Source organism: Phyllostomus discolor, chromosome 1 (assembly GCF_004126475.2).
Source record: "Phyllostomus discolor isolate MPI-MPIP mPhyDis1 chromosome 1, mPhyDis1.pri.v3, whole genome shotgun sequence".
In the NCBI taxonomy this organism is placed as follows: domain Eukaryota; kingdom Metazoa; phylum Chordata; class Mammalia; order Chiroptera; family Phyllostomidae; genus Phyllostomus; species Phyllostomus discolor.
The window spans coordinates 161,368,866-161,392,424 of NC_040903.2; the positions used below are offsets into that span (position 1 = coordinate 161,368,866).

Consider the following 23,559-nt stretch of genomic DNA (forward strand, 5'->3'; position numbering starts at 1 on the left):
CTCCTTTTCTGGCTTTAAAACAGCAAATGGCCCTGTTGTGAAGGACCATGTGGCAAAGAGCTGAGGGTGGCATTGAGCCAACAGCTAGCAAGAAACTGTGGCCTTCATGCTGACAACCTAATAAGAACCGAATTCTGCTCACAGCTGTGTGATCTTGGAAATGAATCCTTCCCCAGCTGAAACTCAGATAATACTTTGTGAGACTATAGAGCAGGGGTGTCAAACTCATTTTCATCGGGGGCCTCATCGGCCTTGCGGTTGCCTGTAAAGAGCCTAATGTAATTTTAGAACTGTATAAATGTAACTACTCCATAATAGTTAAGCGAGAGCTTGGTGCTGCTGCTGGGTAGGAACAAGGTGGAAGACTGAATTCGGCCCGCGGGCCTTGTGTTTGCCACCTCTGCCCTAGAGAGAGGAGCCAGCTAAGCTGTGCCCTGACTCTGAACCATAGAAACAGATAATCAATGTGTATCGTTTTATACTAAGTTTGTGGTAATATTGTTATACAGCAGTAGAAATGAATGACAGGTAAATACCTAGTAGTAGAATGGTTGGATCATATGGTATGTATATGTTTACCTTTTTAAGAAACTGTCAAATTGTTTTCTTAACTGTTTTTGCAATTTTGTGTATCTATCAGCAGTATATAAGAGTTCTAATTGTATCCCATCCTTGTCAACATGTGTGGTCAGGTGTTTTAAAGTTAACCCTCTAGCAAGAGTGTAGTGGTATATCATTGTGGGTTTAATTTTCATTTCTGTAATGATTAATGTTGAACATCTTTTCATGTGCTTATTTGTCATCCATGCATCTTTGTTGGCGAAGTAGCTCTTCAGTTTTTTCTGTCTATTTTTAAATTGGGTTATTTGTCTTATTACCATCAAGTTGTAAGAGTTCTTTGTGATTTTGTGTGTGTGGTATTTAAGGAATATTTGCCCCATCCAAAAGATTTTCTCTTATGTTTTCTTCTAGAAGTTTTATTTAGTTTTAACTTTTACATTTAGGTCTATGCCTATTTCAAGTTTAATTTTTATGTGCAGTGTGAGGTGAAGGTAGAGGTTTGCTTTTGTCCGCATATGGAAATTAAATTGTTCCGGTGTTGTTAAAAAGATGATCCTTTTCCTATTGAATTGTCTTGGCGCCTTTGTCAAAAATAATTGGCCATTTAATTCTCAACATAAATCAATTCTTTAGAAGTATATTTTTGATAATTTTAGGTAACCTGTATTATGATTATTCTAAAATTGACAAAGGAAGAATACTTTCCTACTTCATGAGGATTGTTGGGAAGATTCAGAGAGGTAATGATAAATGGAAAGTGCTTATATAGCGAGAGGCCCGGCATACAAAAGATATAGCATAAAAAAGTCATGTGAGTTTTGTTTTTTGGTTTCCAGTTGGGGGTCTTCAGTAGTTGGAGAACAAGTTATTTTAAAAGTAATGTTTTATAAAAATAATAATGTATAAATTTTGGAGACAAAGTTACTAATTATTTCAATAATTTTTCTTGAAGCATACTTCACTGAGGTCCCATCAAAACTCACACACATTCAGAAGTAGGCTGGGCTAGGAGTCTAGAGACCTTGGTTTTAATTCCAGCTCCACTATATTCTTACTCTTTCACTTTGGCTCAATTATTCCAAAAAGGGAGTTTTACTTTTTATTCTATATGATGCTTTCTAGTCTTCATCAGTTTTATTGCAACTGCAATAGAAATGTATCCAAGATTCAAACTAATGTTTTGGCATCAGGTTTCATTTAGCAAAGTTAATATTTAGTCATCAAATACACATTCAATAGGAGATATTATTTTATGGAACAGAGTTTTCAATAGTCATTGAATTCACTTAAAAATACTGTACAGAATGAGGTTGTTTAGGGACTATTAACAATATGCAAAGCTTCAAAATTTAGTTATTTTCCAGTGACTGTAAAAGGATATATTAGAAACATATCTGATTTAAAAATGATCTTTCCTTTTCCATATTTACTAGTATTCCTAGAAAATTTACATTTTTTCTCACCAGGTTCTGTCTCCATTCAAACAGATTTATAGAAGTGACAAAATGCCTCCCCTTACTCAAGAGTGAACCACAATAAGCATCATACTAGGATTTATCGGTGTTCAAAAAAGATATAATCTCACTTCATCTGATGGTGATAAGGAGGGAGCGAAATAATAGAAAGTAGTCCTGGACCAGAATAACTTAATTTCAGTGATGTTCCATTTACAGTAACAATGCAAGCAGGTGCCAAGGGGTGCACAGCTTTAGCTATGCTTTGATACTGTCAGTTCACACTTTAGCCTTCACCTCCAACTTCCCCTTCCCCATGTACACATGATAGAAATTCTGGATTGGCAACTTACCCAATCTGTCTGGTTATGCCACTACCTCTAGTGAGTTGGTCATGTTGGCCCACACTTCCTCAACTTGGAAACCTTGGGATAAGTGTGTTAGTAACTGGCTTTGCCCAGGTTAAATCCCAGCATTCTGGGGTACAAAGTACACTAGAGAGTTAACAGACTTGAAGTTTAATTCAAGTTTTGCTACCAATTAGCAGTCTATCTTTAGGCAAGTCACTCCACCTTTTGGTCGTTCATTCAGTTCATCTTACCTATTGATTAAAAAACCAATCTGTCCAGTTCTGTTCTGGGTGCTGGGGATACATAGTTCCTATGCTTAAGTTGCTAACTTTGTAATGGTATTGATGATGGAGGTGGTGGCAGACAAAAAATGCATAGAGAAAATAAATATGCAGAACTCGTGAGAACTATGAAGACAAGAACACGAAAATATGGTAGAGTGATGGAGTGGGGATGGTATGTTTCTTGGTATAGGGCATCTGAAATTTCTCTAGGTAACTGAAAAATGAAGAGGTTGAACTGGATGCCAAGGGCTCTTGAAGTTTGAAAGACATGCATTTTCTTCTTCTCACTGTTAACTGTATTCTAGGAAGGTCCACCAATGCACCCATTTGGGAATAAATGCAAATATGTCAAGTCAGCTGCTGCATCAATTTTATATTGCCTGATTTTTAAAATAACCCACACGAGAGGCAATGACTAAACATTTTAGTGTTATTTGGGATAGTAGTTGCTGGGTCATTAATGAAAAAATTCCTAACTAAAAAAAAAAAAGGAAAAAAAAGCTCAACCTCAGGCCCCACGTTATAACTCTCTACTCAGATCTATCCCCAGGGCACAGAAAAAAAATCTTCCAAAATCAGCTTTGCAGGCGCTTGACACAGGGGCTCCAGTGAGTCCCCGGTTCCCTCTAAGCTCCGAGCTGCGAGTCGGCTGCACCTGACAGCTTCTGGGCGAGCTCGGAGCTCCGGGGCTCAGGGAGGAGGAGCCAGAGGAGGGGCAGAGGAGCCGTGGCCAGCTCAGCTAAGCTGCAGGATTTCCGCAGGGTGGGGGCCCGTGGCTCCCGGAAGAAAGGGCTCCTACGGGCTCCTGCTGCAGTTGTCTTGGGATTCTGGATTCCACCGTTGAATCTACAGAAGAAAGATCATCTCGAAATATGGCTACGGAGAGCCCTCCCACGTGTCGAGTCCAGGTGGCAGAACATCCCAGGTGGGGGAGAGGAGATGCCGCGGTTTGGGACCACCGGGGTTGGCTAGGTGCAAATGGTGTCTGGGGCTTTTGGTTCTTCACTGGGGCGCTGCTTTTGCCCCTAGGAGCGAACAGAATCCTTGGGATTTTATAAGGCCTCGTGGCTGGGCTTGCAAGAAAGACCAGTTACACCACACTTTCCACCTTGATTCCCACCCGGAATGTGTGTTTTGCTTCATCCATTCAGATCCCTCTTTTTCCTTTCTTGCTGAAGGTGGTACACTCTTCTGCAGGGCTTTAGCAGAAGTGCCCGTGTTAACTTTGAACACAATCTATCTTTGTCTTGCTGTCAGCCAATAGTGCTTTTTGAGGCCCCCTTTCTAAGATAGTAATTGAACACACACACACACACACACACACACACACACACACACACACGAAGAAGGAGGAGAAGGAGAAGAAGGAGAAGAAGAGCGCCTCACCCCAAACAACCGGTCCCCCACCCCAAATCCCTTGGTGTCTGCATACTTCTAAACAAATCATGGAATCTATGAATTGGCACCTGCTGCCAGTACCTAACTACAGAAAAACGAAGAGTTTAGTGAGACCTAGTGGATGAGCTTTTCATTTTAGTGCATCTTGCAGATAACTTTGTGGAAATACTTCATTCTGATACAGAACCGAAATCTCATAGAATGAAGTCTAACCTGCTGCAGTTTTAGCCCTACAGATTTTCTAAGGTTGGCTTCGCTACCCCTATGCTGTTTCTAATTTTTACTCACCCCCTGCCCTGTGAGCTTTTCTCTCTACTATTAAGTCCTCAAGCTCTCCCTATTTCCAGGTATATGATTGTCATGTGACAGTTGACAATGTAACTTAATAAAACTTAAAAGTGGTTTTTCACCTTTAAGCCAGCAAACAATGGGTCTTTAGTTACCAGAGAGAAACAGTTTTTGATTACGGAGACTAGCACTGCTTTAGACTACTTGTGAATGTCTTTAGATGTCAGGATATTCTGAGGTCCTTGCACAGTACCATTGCCTTTAAACATTTGAATGAATTAGGACACTGTTAAAGACATGCTTCCAATAAGATTCATGAAAAACTTGTTACATGAAAATAATCTGGTACCATGTAGTTTAGTCTTTTACATAAAACATATCTATGTATAAATTTGTCTTTCCATTTTATATGATTTTAATAATCCTCAGTATTTCTATAGTTATGCTGTTGGGAAGGGGGAATAGTGGTAAGGTACTAGAAATGAAGAATTGTTTACAAAATGTTCTTAGAGTTTTTTTGCCTTTTTTGACTTTTACAGTGTTCATTCATGCAACAAATGTTTATTCTGTGCTAACCAAATAAGAGATCATAATAGCAGTGAGATAAGTTTGAGCTCTGCCATTTTCTTGTGCATGCAGTATGATTGTTAGCTTCAAGCAATGTTTCAGCCATGTATTTGTTTTAGGAGGGGTGACTTAAGTTAAATCTAGCTAGTATATCTATAAATCCACCTAGCTGGTCATGTGTTACAGTTGCTGGAAGGGAAAAAAGGTCACGAGAGTGCCAAGATTAGACTGTCTTCTCGTGGAATGCCTTTCTTAAGGATGCTTCTTCAACTTCACAGTGACATGATCCTCTGAATAAAGGCATTAGTCAGCCAAATCACACATTTTAGTAAACTTAATTTCTGTTCTTTTCATACAAAAATCAAATAGCAATAGGAGCTCTGATATTTTTTCCTGTATCCCGATTATGCGTCACCCCCATGTTGCGAGACTGCTTTGACTTCTGCTCGCTCTCTCAGCGGTGCTGTCTCTTCTTTTTTCCTTCTCTTTGGGATTAAGTTTTAAATTGGTGGATTATTATTTTGTAACAGTTTTATTGATACATAATTCATATACCAAACACTTCACCTATTTAAAGTTTACGATGAAATGTTTTCTGGTGTAATTCACAGGATTGTGCAACTATCCCCATAATCAAAGTTAGAACCTTTTCATCACTCCCAAAAGAATCCCACATCCTCCAGTCCTAAGCAATCACTAATGTACTGGTACTTGCTATCTCTATATGTTTAGTTATTCTGAAAGTTTCAAATAAATGGAATTATATAATATATAGTTTTTGTGACTGCCTTTCTTTCACTTATTATATTTTTCAGGTTCATCCATGAAACATCAGTATGTCATTCCTTTTTATGGTTGAATAATATTCCATTGTATGGAATGGAATTGCATAGCACATAGCACATTGTATTGTATAGCACATTTTGTTTATCCATTCATCAGTTGGTGGGTTGTTTCCCACCTTTTGTCTTTATGATAATGGTGCTGTTCGATTGCATTCTCAGTAGGAAAGATCTGGATTGTTTAAAAGTATACTCAGTAAGGCCTGGAAACCCCCCGTTCCTTTCTTCACTATAGTCTCAGATTCCTATCCTGTGCTGCCAATTCTTCCCTTCTTAGGAGTTATCAGTTTGGTTTGTGTCCTTGTAACATACATCATTTTATCTTGATAGTACCCTTATAATATCATTGTAACCATTTTTAAATAAAAGTGTTATTATTATGTTCATATAAGTAGAGTCATATTTGTTTTTCTGTTACTTTTTTTTTGCTTAACAGTATTTCTTGGAGATTATGCCATATCACTCTATACAGATTTATTTCACTGTGTTTTTTTAAAGTTTCACTTTTAAAAAAAGATTTTATTTATTTATCTTTAAAGGGGAAGGGAAGGAGAGAGGGATAGAAACATTAATGTATGGTTGCCTCTCATGTGCCCCCTGCTGGGAACTGGCCCGCAACCCAGGCATGTGCCTTGACTGGGAATTGAACCACAACCTTTTGGTTCACAGGCCTGAGCTCTATCCACTGAGCTATACCAGCCAGGGCCTAAGATGAATTGTGATGAAAGGAGCAAAGTAGGGGTTAAATTTCCTTCTCCCCCAAGGCCAATTATCCATACTTTGAAATGCTATTTTTTAACATATGTTAAATTCTCAAACAATTTTTATAATGATAACTAATAATTATTGCATGCTTATAAAATCCTCATAACAATCCTTTGCAGGAACTTCTATTGTTATCCTTAATTTGTAGTTGAGGAAAGTGAAGGATTGAAGAACTCATTAAAATTATGATTTTAAGTGAGGAAAAATTTTTCCTCTACCCTCTTAGATTTAGTAGCTGTCACCTGTGAATTAAATTGACAAAAGATAGATTATCAGGAGACAAGGCTTATTTCATATGCACATGGGGGCTTCACAGAAAAGAAATGAAAACCCAAAGAGGTGGTGAGGGTTGGGAGATAATATACTATTTTAACAAAGGAAAATACATTGTAAGAAGTGAGTAGACGAAGGGAAGGGGCTTGGGCTTCTAGGGATGACAAGTTGTAGGAACCTGAATATATGGGGGAAACTAATGAAAATGACAGGGGTTATTTTAATAAGGTTTCTTTATGCAGACTCCAGTCAGTGAAGTGTCCAGTGATAAGAGTATTTCTTGGTATGATAGACAGGATGAGACAACTTCAAATGGGAAATTTATGCCTTGACTGGTATGGCTCAGTTGGTTGGGCAGGGTGAGGGTTTGCTCATTCAGTTCCGGGTCAGGGCACATGCCTGTGCTGCAGGTTCCATCCTGGTCGGTGTGGTAGGAAGAAACCACTGATTGATGTTTCTTTCTCACATTGTTTCTCTCCTCTTTCTCCCTCCCTTTGCCCTGTCTCTAAACATAAATAAACAAAATCTTTTTTTAAAAAAGGGAAATTTATATCATGCTTTTAGGTAGCTGGAGAGTAGACAGCTCCTCCTGTGTTTGCTATTTCTTAATGGCCTTCAGCTCAAAATAATTTTCATGTCAAGTGACATATTTTGGAGTGGCATGCCCTGATTCCTTTCACCATCAAAATACATATTAACAACCAACTATTCTTAAATTAGTGTTAAAAATTCATATTTTGTATAGTGCCATTACTGGGTATCCTGATGTTGAAGAGAAACCAGAAGCACAGACAGTATAGGAGACTTATCTAAGGTCCTATTGGCATATCAAAGATACATGTCTTATTTCCTAAAATTTTAATGCATTCTTCTTTGCACTTAGCCATTTGGCCACCTGAGGGTTCTTGGAAAACAGTCTGTATATTGAAATCTATTTCACTCACTATAGTCATAGTTTTGTTGTTCAAGTTCTGTTACTAAAACTCCTGTTAAAAAAGATCTCAAGTCAAAAGAGCATTCAGGCCACCAGATTCAACAATTTGTGCAGTGATAATGTGGCCATTTCTGCCTTTAACAGTGTGATCTTTGTAGGAGTTTTTATTTTCAGATCGAAAATGCTCATTGCACTCTTTTTGGAGGCATGCATTAAGTGACTACATTTTAAGAGATGGAGTCTTGCTGGTGACGAGTCCAGTGGGGTAAAAATGCAGCCTCTCCCCCAGTTACAGCCATCATGCTTCATTCTTAGAAGGTTAGGTGTGAGGTTTAGAAAAACACGTACACCTCAGTTCTTTCTATTCTTAGAGTAAGTACCTTCCTTGATTGCTTTGATAACCTCTGTGCATTTGGGTTTCAAAGGCAGGAATGTTGTATGGTAAGATTCTTGGTGATGGGGTAGTTATAGAAAGGCATGAACAGGCTGCCTTCCTGAGGTAGTCTGAGAAAATAATACAAAATTTAGTAACTCAAAATCATTTTATTAAAACACATTTTAGGAGTCTTATTCTAACACTGCTGTTAGTACTTCATCTTGTTTGTGCTTGCAGTGCTTATAAAAAAGCAAATTAATAAGGATTCAAGTTCAGCAGAACTTGACTTTTGTCAGTATGTGATTTTCACAAGCAGAAATAACAGTCCCTTTTGAGGATAGTGGAATTACGAAAGCTGGAAAATTCCTGCAATGCTCCATCCCCCTTTTCTCCACGCCTAATTGGTCACTAATCCCTATTGATTAGACTTTCTTATATCAATTTAATTTTCACCCTTCTCTATCTCCACTACTAATGTATTGGAAATATTTCTTACTACAACGGCCTCCTATTGGATTTCTTTGTTTCTGCCTTGCCTTCCTATGACCCATGTTCTGTACATGGGTGAGCTTTGTCAAGTGTGAAATCGATACACTTCATCCTTAAACATCTCTTCACACCCACTGTCTATGTGTTAAAAGCTAGGTTACCCAACTTGTCATCTGAGGCCTTTTAAGATCTGTTTACCACCCTCCTCTCCTACTTTTCTCTTTTGATGTATTTAAAGGTCTAATTATAATTTTCTGAATGCAGCATGCTAGGTCTTTTAATTCTATTTACCTAGACTGCTGCACAACACCCCACTTGTTTGACATCCTTTACAATTAATTTTAACTGTTGCCTCTTTGAAAAGCCTTCTCTATCTAATTCTCCCAATTTTGGGTTTATCTTCATCTACATTCTCCCATAGTAGGGGCTAAATAGCTTTTTTCTGCTCCCACAGGGCTGTATTTATCTGGCTTATCACTTTATTATCATGCCGTATTGTACTTTTTAGCTTACTTTTATATTCTTAGAGGCCAACATCTATTATTAATCTCCTTTTAAGTATAATACTTGGTAAAGCATCATAAGTGCTTTTTAAAAAGTTTTTATTTTGAAATAATTTGACTTACAGAAAAGTCAAATATAGTTAAAAAAATACTACTGTGTTCTCTTCTCCCAGATTCTCCAACTGTTAACATAGTTCTATATTTGCTTTATTGTTCTCTCTCTCTCTTTTTCTGTTATATTTTACTAAACAGCCTGAGATTATGTTGTAGATATGATGCCTCTTTAGAGCGTGTTTCCCAGAAATGAGACATTTTCTAACATAACCAGAATAGAATGATCAAAATCAGGAAATTAACATTGATACATTATCTAATTGAGTGACGTCAAGTGCTACTGATTATTCCACTAATCCACTAATGTCCTTTATAGCAAAAAAATAACAATTTTGGGGGGTCATTTCAACAAAGGGCACATGTTGCATTTCATTTTTTTAAAAATCTTTTATTTTGAGGGGTAGGGATTTCCTCAGTCTTTCTTTGTATTTCATGACCAATTATTTTATAGAATATCCCTCAATTTGGGTTGCAGTAAAAAATTGTGAAGAACTTTGAAATGGACCAAAAAAATGGCTGGGCATCTCTAAGGAGAACCAGAAGTTGCTTGGCATACCTATCTTTCAAGTTACCTGATTTCTCTGTGGCTCTGAGCTTTTTGTTCTAGTCAAGCTACTTCATAGTGCTGTGGGTCATAGGAAACTGACCGCAATGCAAATGATTCTTGTCCATAGAAATTGCACATTCTGTCTGGCAGAATGCAGTTAGGTAACTGTTGCTATAAACTAGTTTCAGTAGTTTTTGTGTTTATTTGTAAATTAGTTTCAACATTCTTTATTTGACAGTATATTAGCAGTACTTTGGATTCTCCTTCTAACTGGTTATAGCATTTTACTGGTTTTGTCGTTAGTTAATGAGATAAAAATTTTTAACACATGTTTATTTTATACCTATATAAGAGTCACGATTATACTTTTAAAAATTTCTCCTCTAACAGAGTTTATTTAATATTTCTTCATGATTATACTCACTGTATTTATTTTTAGTAAGAATACTACAAAAATGTGATTTTGTTTCCTAAGTACATTGTCTCAGGAGGTACATGGTGTCTGTTTGCCGTGGTGCTAGTGCTGTTTACTTGGATCACTTGGTTAAGAGACAGCTGCCTAGTTTTTCCACTGTAAAGTTACTATTTTCTCTTCTCTAATTAGTATCTTTTGGTGAAATACTTTAAGAATATGTTAGTATTCTGTCTCATATCAAACTTTTATTTACTGGTTTTAGCTTCCATTGATGATCCTTGCCTGAATCAGTCATTACTGTGACAGTCACCAAATGATGATTTTTCTAGTTTTTTTAAATGTTTTTTATATTTATTATTTGGCACTCTAATATAAGGAAGTGTTTTTTTCTTTTCTTCTATTTATTTATGATTGTGTGGACACAGTGGCTTCTATTTTATCTTATGGGTTATAACATGTTACTTTTATTACTATGCTGGTGGTCACCTTGTTTCAGATTTGGGCAGTGGGACTCTCTCTGTGGGCTCCTGTGTTACGGTCCTTGTTTCAGCGCTTCCTTACTTTCTGGCACAACAGGATGGGCCAGGTCTGTGTCTGCAGAAGAAGGTCTAAACCTATAGAACATTTAATAGGAGTTTATTTAAATTTTTAAAACTTTTGTGTGCTTAGCTATACTCTTGTGTTGCTTAGGGGGGATTATAATATTTTTGTTCCTGGGGTTTTTAAGGAGGGATGTCAGTGAAACATTTTGCTTTTTTATTTTTTAGGGGTAATTAATGATGGTAGATATATACAATATTTTTCAGTGTGTATGTCTTATGGACTTTTCCATTATGTGGATATTCTGACATATTTTACTCTTGTTTTCAGATTGCTAAAGCTAAAGGAGATGTTTAACTCTAAGTTCGGATCCGTTCCCAAGTTTTATGTTCGAGCACCGGGAAGGGTCAACATAATAGGTATTTCAAAACTTCCTTCTCTAAGTTTTTCTTGCTTTGGTAAGATCCAAATTTTTGTTAATACATTATTTCCTTAATTTTTTCCAGAACTGAAAAAAAAATAGGATGTTTTACATATATCTACTATAGTAAGATACACTTTTGCATAAGGAACCACAGTATATTTTCATATTTCCCAATGTATGTTATTAATGTTAATTTTGCCCATTCATTAAAAATTTATAAATAATTGAAACTAGTTATTAATATTATTTCATAAGAGGTGAAAATATTGTTCTATGCTGCAGGTTAAATTTTTAGGCTGTGGTGAGTAATTTTGATGATTTTTACATTTACTCACTGGATTAGAAGAATACTGGGAAACCCTATAATCCCTCACTTTTAATAATAGTGTAGTGACATGAAGAATGATTTTTCGTGTGTGTTATTTATTATTTTTTAAATTTTTATAATAGTTCATTTGAGCCAAACATGTGCTGGGGAACAAGATCACAAATGCTCTGGAGGGGAAGTTTTGCAGCCCTTGTGTGCATTTGAGATTAAGGAGGGATGACAAGGAAGATTACATGAAGGTGGGAGAAAATAATTCAGGAACTGGAATACAGGACAGTTAAACTAATGCTTTAGAAGGAGGGTTTTGAAAGAAGGCATTTCAAAGGTGTGTTAACCTAGATTCACAGAAACAATGGACAGAGCTTGCTTAAGGCAAAGGTAAGCCTTTTACTAAAGAAGTTATATGCCTGGGATATGACTACCAACCATAATCTGCCCAGTTAGGAATTTATGATCACATCACCCTATGAGGTTACTTTCCATAGAAGCCCTCTTACTTTCTATAGAATCCCTTTTTCTGTCTAAAACAGGAAACTTGTGTACAGTTCATCCAGTTACAATGATATTTAAGCACTGTGGCATGACATGTGATTATATGTGTTCCACCGATATTTATTGAACACCTAACATGTGCCGGCACGGGGATGGCATAATGTATACAATTTAAACAGCCCCAGTCTTTATGTGAGAATGGTTTGTTTTTATCAAGAGAAAATGGGATGTAGAACTGAGAAAAATCTAGGACTCAAAGGAGGATTAAAAAGAAAACTTTTTACTATGGAAAATGTCAGCATACAAAAAAGTAGTTGGAATAATATTACTCCCATGTACCCAAGAGCTTCAGTTATTACCAACTCAGGCAATCTTATGTTATTTTGAAGCAAATAATGGAGGATTTAAAAAATATGAAAGGCTTGAATGTGGTTAAATAAGGAGGTGGGGGGAATGGAGTAAGTCCGTTGAGGAGAGAGATGGAAGACATCCAAGAAGGGAGGAACTGATGGAGCAGAATTCCCTAGAGGGCAAGAGGGCTGGCATCTAGAGCATATGCTGAGGGCCACGTTGACTCTTTTTAGTGGAAGGCAAGGAAGAAAAGGATGCAAGTCGATGTAGGTAAATTTTTAATTTTTGTATAGAAAGTTGAGGGAGTTTTCATGGGGGAGAGAAGGAAGGGTTGAACATTTAAGGAGGAAGCAGAAAAGTTGGAATAGCCTTGTAAAGAAGGATGGGAGAGGAGATGACTGGGAAAACAAAAGGTTTGCTGGGTAATGTCGAGGACTGGGTTAGAGCTGGAGACAAAGAGTTACAGCAATAGCAGTCTGCAAAGTTTTCGTTTTTTCCTTCTCAGCTAGTCAAAGTTGCCTGTTTTTGATCTGTATTTGGGGTTTTGTTCTGGATGGAGATTACGGGAGAATGACAGTGGCATCAAGAAGATGATGATAAGGACCCAGGAATCTGTGCTGGGTAGAAAAAGAGAGAAAGGTAGTGGGGAGCTTAAAGGGTAAAAAGGGCAAAGAACTGAGTCTGAAAAACAGGGAAGTGGGATAATCTGAGTAATAGAAATAGCAGGGTGGGAAGTTTTAGTGAAGGATATGATATTTGAAACTAAAATGTCATAGGTAGAACAGTTCCCGGTGATGAGAAGGTCTATAGTCATTACTAGATTTGTCAGTACCATGGATGTAAGTAGATGGCTGAAGCAGAGAGGAGGAGCGCAGGTTTTCTATGGGTCTAGGGATTAGGAAGCTGGGGACTTGGACTTGGTAGTTCTGGATGTTGTCCAGGTAAACTATTATTGCGGGATTAGAATGGAGACAGGCTGGATTTAGGTGCTAAGGTCTTCACAGAATAACTGAGTATCTGAAAGAATCATAGATGAGAGTGATGAGGAAGAGAGAATGTGGCTGAGCCTCCTAAGAACAGGAGGACAGAAAAAAGGCCCGGAAACAGCAGAGTAGAACAACAACTCCTTGCTATTGCGAGAGGACCAAAAAGAAGCAATATTCTCAGAACAGAGAATATTAGAGCCTTACTTAGTTTTGTGGGGAAGGGACCCAAACCAAAGGTTTTCCTGATAAGTAATTCTTATTCTAGTATACTTATTGAGTATTTTCTGATTTCAAAGAAGAGTTATATGAGCTCTGGCTGGTGTGGCTCAGTGGACTGAGTGCCTGCCTATGGACCAAAGAGTTGCCAGTTTGATTCCTGGTCAGGGCACATGCCTGGGTTGTGGGCCAGACCCCCAGTTGGGGGTGAGTGAGAGGCAACTAATACATGTATCTCTCATGAACTGGTGTTTCTCTTCCTCTCTTTCTCCCTCCCCTGACTCTAAAAACAAACAAACAAACAAACAAACAAAAAAACATGAAAGAGGTATATTATGTTCCAGTGTAGTTAATTTAGTTAGTGCTTGGGATGAAATGAATTTCAGTGTTTGTTAAAAGCATTATTATATTTTGTTTAAGTTTTATTAAAATATTCAGAATGTAATAGTCTTATCATCCTTACTTGCCAGCAGTTCCTGCTCCCTCCCTGCCCTTCACCCAGTCTTTGCCATCATTTTTGACAAGGGAGGAAGTGTCAGAAGGCTGACATCCACACTGTAGCCTCCCCAACAGAATCTGGTGCCTCCCTAGAGTTACGTTTGTTTAAATACATGTTTCTTTGGGTGGGGTTGGGAGAAAATGCAGACAAGTGTAACTGAACAACAATAAAATAATTAAAAAATAGTACATAAAAATAAATATGTGTTTTCTACTTGTGAACCATTGTTCTGTATTATTGTCTTCTTGAAGGAAGTTGGGGAGAATGGTAACTTGGAAAACTGCTTCTCCATCTGTCATTGTCAATCTAGGAAAAAATTATTATTATTATTTTTTTATTATTAAAAAATTTTTCTGTCATACTAGTTTGGTGGTGATGAACTCCTTTAGCATTGTCTGTCTGGAGAGCTCTTTGTATGTCCTCCAATTCTAAATGATAGCTTTGCTGGGTAGAGTGATCTTGGTTGTAGGTCCTTACTTTTCATCACTTTAAATATTTCTTGCCATTCCTTCTGGCCTGTGAAGTTTCTGTTGACAAATTAGCTGACAGTCTATGGGAGCTCCCTTGTAAGTAACTAACTGCTGTTCTCTTGGCTGCTTTTAAGATTCTTTCTTTGTCTTTAACCATTTGCATTTTAATTATGCTGTGTCTTGCTGTGGGCCTCTTGGGGTTCCTCTTGTTTGGGACTCTCTTGTGCTTCCTGGACTTGTATATTTATTTTCTTCTCCAGATTAAGGAAGTTTTCTTTAATTACTTTTTTAAAATAGGTTTTCAATTTCTTGCTCTCTCTCTGTCCTCCTTCTGGCACCCCCATGATGTGAATGTTGGTATGTTTGAAGATGTCCCAGAGGCTTATTGTGCTATTCTCACTTTTTTGGATTTTTTTTATTTTTGCTATTTTGATTGAATGTTTTCTTTTTTTTTGGCTTCCTTATATTCCAAATCACTGTTTTAATTCTCTGCTTTATCTATTGTACTGTTGATTCCCTCTAAATATTCTTCATTTCAGTTAGTATATCCTTCATTTCTGACTGGTTCTTTTTTATGGTTTCCATGTTCTTTTTTATGCTGTTGAGGTTCTCATTGAGTTCACTAAGCATCCTTATAACTAGTATTTTGAACTCTGTATCTAGTAGTTTGCTTGCCTCTATTTTGTTTAGATGTTTTTCCTGACATCTTGTTCTGTTCTTTCATCTGGGACATTTTTCCTTGTCTCCTCATTTTGGCAGCCTCCCTGTGTTTGTTTCTATGTATTAAGTAGAGTTGTTACACTCCTGGGCTTGGTAGCATGGCCTAATGTAGTAGGTATCTTGTAGGGTCCAGTGTCACAACCTCCCTGTTCATATGAGTTAGGCACTCCAGGTGCTCCCCTGCCCCTGTGTGGGCTGTGTAACCCTCCTGTTGTAGTTGATCCTTGATTGCTGTTGGCACATCATTGGGAGGGATTTATCACCAGGCTGATTTGCTACAAGAACTGGCTATGACCACTGTGGAGGATCAGCTGTACAGGGGCCCACCCCATGGAACAGGAATTACTCCATTGGGGCTCTGGTGCCTGCTGAGTCTTCCCCGTGAGTGAGTTGCTTGTGCAGGTGATTGGGTGGTGCTTTGACATGGTCTGAAGTGGTCCACAGAGTCCACTGGCTCTGGGGCCTCCTAGGAGGTGCAGGCCAAGGTCAGCCACCACATATGTTCTGCCCGAGGCAAGCTGGCATGAGCTACAAAGTGATCTGCAGATGGCTGCTACTTGTGCTGGCCTTAGAGGTGCCAAGAGAAGCCAAGCTGAGAAGCAAGGCCAGCTGCTGCTACTGCAAGGCCTGGGGCCACTTAGCAAGTGGTATGAGGCACAATGAAGCCAGAAGCTCCTTATTTGAGAGATTTTAGGGAAGTCTGAAGCATGAACCTAGACAGGCCATTCCTATGGAAAAACCGGTAGAAGCAACTTTTGTGGACCCACAGGTTGATGGGGCGGGGTCTCAGGGAATCGCCAGGGCTGGGTGAATGGTGATAGCAAGGTTGATGGAGACTTCAATATGGTGCCATCCTGCCAGCTCTGTGGGAGAAGGAGTTTAGAAAGGAACAATGGTCTCTGCCTGCACTTCTGTATGTGAGAGAGCTGCCCCTCCAACTCTGGCCCTGATGCCAGACACTTCAGTTCCTTCCAGTATGTCCCTGTTGTCTTTCAAGCTGCTTCCCCAGCACTGGAACTCAGAGCAAATGAGTCCAGGTCCATTCATGTGTGCGTCCTTTGTGAGAAACTGCCTGGGACTCCCAAAGCCCTCTCTCTCCCTCAGCCACAATCCCCTTTGGTTTTTTACAGCCAGAAGTGATGGGGACTTGTCTTCCTAGCACTGGAAACCTGGGCTCGGAGGCCTGATTTGGGGCTGGGACCCCTTATTCCTCAGGAGAGATGTTTGCAGCTGAGTTATCTCCCAATTTTTATCTGCTATACCTTAGTATAAAAACAGCCTGCTCTGTATTTCTTCCTCTCCTCCTGGTCTCAATGTGGCTTCTTATTTATATCCTTAATTGGAGTACTTCTATTCAGCTAGATTTCAAGTGGTTCTGTAGTTTAGCTGTAATTTTGATATAGTTGTGGAAGAATGCAAGTACTGCATTTACCTATGCGGCCATCTTGATTGGAAGCCTATTTTATTATTTTGAAGAACACATCAATGTAGAAACAAAAGGATTGGTACCTGTAATAATATGTAAAATATTTGTTCAAAAGTATAATTATCCAGTTGAATTGCCTTCCATGCACTTTATATTTTTCAGTTGATGAATGTCTGTCATAGGAACAGATATAAAAACATGGCATGTGGAAATATAATTGAGCTTGCTTAGCCCATCTTTCTTGAATTGCGATTTTGTATTTAAATCTTATGAATAACAACCTTGCATTTAAATAGTAATTTGAAGACATTATGGAATAGTAGAAAAAAAATTCTTCCTTGTATTTCAAGGAGGAATTATAATGAAAAGGGTAGTTTGCTTCCTATTTTTGCTGACTATGTATAAAGTAGTACAAATTAAATATACTTTTTCTAACTTCTTTTTTAAATCCTAGCTATGTTTAGCATACTTATCACAACTTATTAGTGCCAGTATAATTTGTTAGGCATGTGGTTAGAACGCAAGAAAAGTGAAGCAAAGTCCTTACCTTAGTGAGCTCATTGTCTAGTGAGGAGTAGAGTGGACTCATGTTAATATAAGGAAGAGTGCACTAAAGGCTTCAATCATTCATATTTTAAAAGTTAATACAAAAGAACGACGGAGAAAAGAGATACTGCTTTTTTTTGATGCTTCATATAACTAGTCACATAACAAGTACTTGAAGATGTTCATTATGAGTTAGAAAGTATATAAAAAATCTTGTGAAGAAGTTTAAAATTAATAGAAACTAATAACTATGTTTTAATCTTAGCCAACTAAGATTTTATGCTAGCAGAAGTTCCTAGCTCAGATGTCTGGGAGAAAAAAAAAAACGAATCACTTACTGCCCGTGGTATTTTTGTTTTCTGTTAAAACCTAGCTTCATGTTTTTTCCTGTGTATCAACTTGTGTTTCTCTTGTGTCATCTGTTTCCAATGGTAAGAAATGCTTTCTCTTTTTTCTAGGTGAACATATAGATTACTGTGGATATTCTGTTCTTCCTATGGCTGTAGAACAAGATATATTAATAGCTGTGGAACCTGTAAAAACAAACACTCTCCAGCTGTCCAATACAAACCCCTTATACCCGTGAGTATTTAGGATTGCTATTATGTGAGTGTTTGTATTTGTACCCAAATGAACTCTTTAGGAGATATCAAATTTATAATAAGTTATTAAATTAATTGAAAATTTGTATCTGAGTTGCAAAAGAACCTAAGGCTACTACTTAATACTTGTTTATTTTGTTCATTTGCTCATTCACTTAAGGAATATTTACTGAAGATTTGTCATGTTTCTGACATTATTTTGAGTAGATTACAAGCTCTGTGACTTCAGGTACGGTTGCCTCTCCTCTTTAGTGCTTTATCCTCGGTGTTAGACAGAATCTGAGACATAATAGATGTCAGTTTGTAGTACCTATACTTTGTTAAATTAAGGATATACTTTTTTGTTGTTTCTAATTCTTAGTTTGCTAAGATTAAAACATAGTTAATGGGTATCAGTTTTTTAAAATGTCTACTCAATATTGAAGATCAGTTTATTAAAAATATTATGAATTATACTGATGAATTTTCTAATATTGAGCTCTTTTTATTTGTGAGATAAGACCTACTGCTAATAATATATTATGATGGATGCAACTTGCTAATTACAAAAAAGATTTTAGCATATAATTGGCATATTATATTTTTGGCATATTGTTCATGGGACGGTTTGCCTGCAGTAATGTTTATTCTGCAATTATTTTATGTGTGTCTTTGATAAGGCATCATACTAGGTTGTGCAAGATATAGAAATTCCTTACTTTTGTATAGGACTTACTGTATCAGATCCTTTTATTTTCTATTTATTTTGCATAATTAAGAATATATCTTATGTGCATTTTGGACCCTTTACAGAAAACCTTACATTCATTATGTCAAACACAATTTTGCCATTGTTTGCAAACATTTACAATTGGGTGCATAATGTTAATAATTTGTCATATTGATTTATTCAAATTCACTTAACAATTCCCATGATAATAAATATGTGGTTTTAGTTTTCTTTTTTCTCGAAAGCAGAGCTTGAGACAGACTTGAATGAAGGAGGAGCATTTGGGAAAGGCTCCCAGGAGCGGTAGTGAAAGAGCATGGGGAATGAGTGAGGGGAGCAGAGGGGCATTATCAAGTCAGGTACTTTCTGCTGCACATAAGCTGCTTTATTCCACAGGACCTTAGGAAGTATGCTGCATGCCTCCCAGAATGCTTCACATGTTGTATAACACTCACTACTTGCAGATGCAATAATTTGTTTATGTATTCACTATTGATGGGCATTTTGATCATTTCTAGTTTTTGGCTATTACAGATAATGCTGCTAAGAATATTTGTGTACAAATCTATGTGTGGAGATGTTTTTTATTTTTCTTGGGTAAATGCCTAGGAGTGGACTACCTGGTTTGCCTTTTCAAAGAATTTACCTAACTATTTTCCAAAGTGGTTGTAACATGCATTCCTATCATCAGTGGATGAGAGTTCCAGCTGATTCACATCTTTGCTAACATGTCTTTTTAAATTTTATCTACTATCAGAAGTGTGTAGCAGTAGTGCATTGTGGTTTTTAATTTCTTTAATGATGTTGAACATCTTTCCATATATTTATTTTTCATCTGTATATCTTCTTTGCCTAAAGGTCTGTCCAAATAATTTGCCCATTTTTAAATAGGTTTTGCATCTTCTATTACTGACCTGCAAGAGTTTCTTATATATTATAGATACAAGTTCTTTATTAGATGTACGTTTTGCAAAGTATTTCATCTAATCTGTGGCTCGAATTTTCATTTTCTTTACTGTGTTGTTTGAAGAAGCATAGTTTTTAATTTTGATGAAGTTATAATTACTGATTTTTTCTTTCAAAGTTTGTAATTTTTGACTGTAAATGTTTAAGTAACCTTTACCAAACCCAATTTGCTAAACTTTTTTCCCAGTGTTTTCTTCTAGAAATTTTGTAATTTTAGTTCTTACATTTAGGTAAATGATTCATTCTGAGTTAATTTTTGTATGCGGTATAAGATAAGGGGTGAGGTTGATGTGTTTGCATGTGGCCATCCGATTATTTCCCACCATTTATTGGAAAGATTATTTTTTCCCATTGCATTATCGTGGCACCTTTGTTGAAAGCAATTGATAATATTTGCATGGACCTATTTCTGGACTCTATTCTGTTCCATTGATGTATTTATCTATCTTTATGTCAATATTGTACTATCTGAAATTGCAGCTTTATAAGAAGCTTTGAACTCAGTAGTGTAAATCCTCTAATATATTTTGTCTCTTAAGAATTTGTTTTGGCTACTCTAGATCTTTTGCACTTTCTCATTAATTTTAGAATCAGCTATTCAATTTCTATGAAAAAGCATGCTGGGATTTTTATTGGAGGTGCATTGAATATATAGATCAATTTGAGAAGAATTGACATCTTAACAGTATTTAGTCTTCCAATTCATGGACACAGTATATCTCTCCACTTATTTAGGTCTTCAGATTCTCTCAGAAATATTTTGTTGTTTTGAAGGGACATGTTTTGAAAATCTTTTGTTAATTTTTCTCTATTTATTTTGTGATAATATTGTTCTTGTATTCATCTAGCCTAGTGCCTGACACAAACAGGGCGGACACTGGGCACATGTGTGTTGGAAGAACAGGTGAATGAATGAATAAAATGTGTAAGTGGAATGTGAGTCATGTCTGCTCATTTTGAGGACTTTTTCTTAGCATTCGTCAACATGGGTGCAAGAATGGAGAAAGCAGATGGGTGACATAGTGTGGGAACAAAGTTTGGTGGAAAAATGAGTGCCTGTTTTTGAACCAGAGGAAAAGGCTAGGCAGAGAGGTAAGACATGGATGGAAGATGATACTCTAAGCAAATACCATTCAAAAGAAAGCAGGCATAGCCATACTTAGGACAAAATAGACTTCAAGCCAAAAAGGGCAACGAGACAAAGATGGACATTATGTAAAGATAAATGGGACATCAAGAAGACATAACATTTATTTATATATGCACCCAACTCAGAAGCACCAAAATATATAAACTACTAACAGACTTAAAGGGAGAAACTGATAGCACCACAAAAATAGTAGGAGACTTGACACCCCACTTACACCATTGGATAGATCCTCCAAAGTCAACAAGCAAATATTGGCCTTAAATGACATAGTAGACCACATACACTTAATAGACATATATAGAACATTCCACGCAAAAGCAACAGAAGACACATTCTTTTTAAGGGCCCATGGGACATTTTCAAGGATAGACCATATGTTGGTTCACAAAACAATGTGAATAAATGTAAGAAGATTGAAATTACACCAAGCATCTTTTCCAGAAACCGAACTCCAAGTCATGAAAGATTGTGATCTAAATGATGGAGAATTCAAAAATAGATGTTAAGAAGAAACTTAGTGAGAGGCAAGGAAATACAGAAAGGCAATTCAAGGAGCTAAGGAATAAAGCTGTCATTTTCTTTTTGTGATACCTTGTTAACGTGATGATTCTTGGTGCTAGAGGGGTGGTTCCTCTCCCGGTGCATTTGAAGTATGTAACGCTTTTCTTATTTAGGCACAGCTTTGATTTTAACAGTTCAACAGGTTGGTAATCAGAGGCCCTTTCCCCGCCAGGAGGTGGTGCTGTAGCACAAGTTTTTGGTTTCTGTTAGTCAAGCTGATTATATTTGAGAACCAGCATTTACCACCTCCCACAGCCTCTGCCAGAGGGGTCGCAGGTGCCCTCTGCGCTGCTACTTGTGCCTTGCTGCACCCAGTGTCAATATAGTCACCGGTGTTTCTGTGGTCGTGGGTGTTGCTGCCAGGGTCCCGGGGACGGCGTATGCCTCCCATTGCTTCTGGGGTTGTCTGGGTCTCAGGCCACATCTTGGTGAGGGCGGATAACAGGGATTGGGGATGATGGGTCTAGAGCCCGGCCGCCGCTGCTGCCTGATTCGTTGTGGCCACTTATGTGACTGGGAGGTCAGAGACTCGAGCCCTCCAGGGATGCAGCACCACTGCAGCCAGGGCAAGGAGCCTGAGTTCCGGGTGCTGGTACAACTGCTGTCCTTTTTTTTCTTCCCCACTCCCACCCAACCGCAGGCCACGAAGGGGGCCTGAGTTGCGGCCTGGTCTCCATTTCTGCAGCTGCACTCTCTAGGGCTGTGGGCTGTGGGCTTAGCTACCGCCTCGGAAGCCGGGGTCAGTCAGGAGCCCCATTCCTGCTGTCCCGTGAGTTGCCCTGCCTGTGTGCATTCCACTTCCCACCTCTCGGTGCATGGGTGTGTGGATCTCTCTCAGGCACCCTAGTGTCTTGAGTAGTGGAATATTTTTCGCGTTAATGGATGTCCCACCAGTTGTAGACTGAAGGGGAGAGACGAAGGGAGCATCTCACTCTACCATGATGCTGACATCACTCTCCCAATGTCTTTTAACTTCTGTGGGTGACAATAAAGTGCTTGTGATCTGGACAGACTGTGTCCTTGGAGTCACTAAACCTCCCAACCTCCAGGAAGGCCCCTTCTCAGTTCATTATGCTGACTGCAGAAATGATGCCCTCTTGGGCTCCTATCCCACCCATATCCCATCATACGACAGGGTGTGTGATCGTGACTTGTGTTCATGTTGTCTCTGATAGATTACAGATACTTGAAAGATAAGCCCTTTCCTTTTTCCTCTCTGTTCCTCTGAGTACCTTGCACACTTGAGTGGTCATTAAACATTTTCCTTAAGGGGTGATGTATTCACATTACCTAGTGAAGAAAATGCACGCAGGGTCCCTACTGCAGTGACTGGCACATAGTAGGTACTTAGTAAATTATGTGAAGAGCACTCAGTCAATATGAGGAATGTTGCTTATTTCCTCACTTTAAATTGATCTCTACCCCCCTTCCATTTCACCTATTTTGTCTTTTGGCTGATTTACAAGCCTGTCTATTTTTAATTTTTGAAATAATTTTTGACTTACAAAGAAGTAAAAAATGGTACAAAGAACTTCTTACACATTAACTGATGCGTCCTCATGCATCATACTGAGGAGGCGTGTGGTGTGCATTTGCTGGTGTTGATTGTGACGACCTGGTTGGGTGTGCTCCTGCCGGAGCTCTCCACCATGAAGTCCCAGTGTCTTCTCCTTGCAGGAAGTGTCTGGTGCGGAAATATCTAGAGTGGATGCAAATATCTTTTATCTCATCAATTTTTACTCAGTAACTTCAGCATCCATTGATGATTCTTTCCTGAAACAGTTATCGTGGAGTTGGCCAAATAGTGATTTTTTTTATTCTCTTCATTTTTCTACACTTATTAGTTGGCATTTTACTCGAAGGAAGAGTTTTTCCCTTCTCCTTCATTTAGCTATTTATTCATTTGATCATTTATGTTGATATAGATCCATGGCATCTTTTTTTATTAAGTGAGTTATGATACATTAGAATCATTATTTGTTTTATTTACTTACCCCCCCCCCCCCCAAACTGTGGACATGGTAAAATTGGACGGCTGGTAGGTCCAATTTTTTCTTTGCACGAGGCAAGAAGGCTTTGAGCAAGTGTTCTGGTCAGAGGTGTGCTGCACACACAGCAGGGCCGCAGGACGAGGCTTACACTAGCTTAACCAGGACCATCCTGAAATAAACAGTGGTGTAGATTAAGCTAAAACATGTCAGTTCCTCTGTTTCAGGAAGTAAGGGTCAGTTGGAAGTAGCATAGTTATTAAGGTCACCATAACTTCTCTTAACTTGTAGCAGCTGGAGATGTTTGTTATTTTGGGCTAGACTGTGAAGTGCATGTGTTGAAAGTAAATGGTGAGATTTCAGTATTGCTGCCTTGGCACAAGGTGGCGGCAGTCAGCCATCGATTCTGCAGCACAAGGCCTCCA

General features: G+C 38.1%; 1 protein-coding gene across 2 annotated transcripts in view; it reads left to right on the forward strand.

The window, feature by feature from the left end:
- Positions 1–23,559, forward strand: part of GALK2 (galactokinase 2) — a 130,764-nt gene that overhangs the window by 4,234 nt on the left and 102,971 nt on the right. The window contains exons 1-3 of one of the 2 annotated variants that reach the window (XM_028505939.2): positions 3,395–3,574; positions 11,031–11,119; positions 17,617–17,740. In XM_028505939.2, coding sequence (XP_028361740.1) covers positions 3,522–3,574; positions 11,031–11,119; positions 17,617–17,740 — 266 coding nt within the window. In that variant the 5' untranslated portion in view covers positions 3,395–3,521. Of the gene's footprint in view, positions 1–3,394; positions 3,575–11,030; positions 11,120–17,616; positions 17,741–23,559 lie in introns of those variants that run through there. The other variant, XM_028505938.2, reaches the window with a different exon arrangement.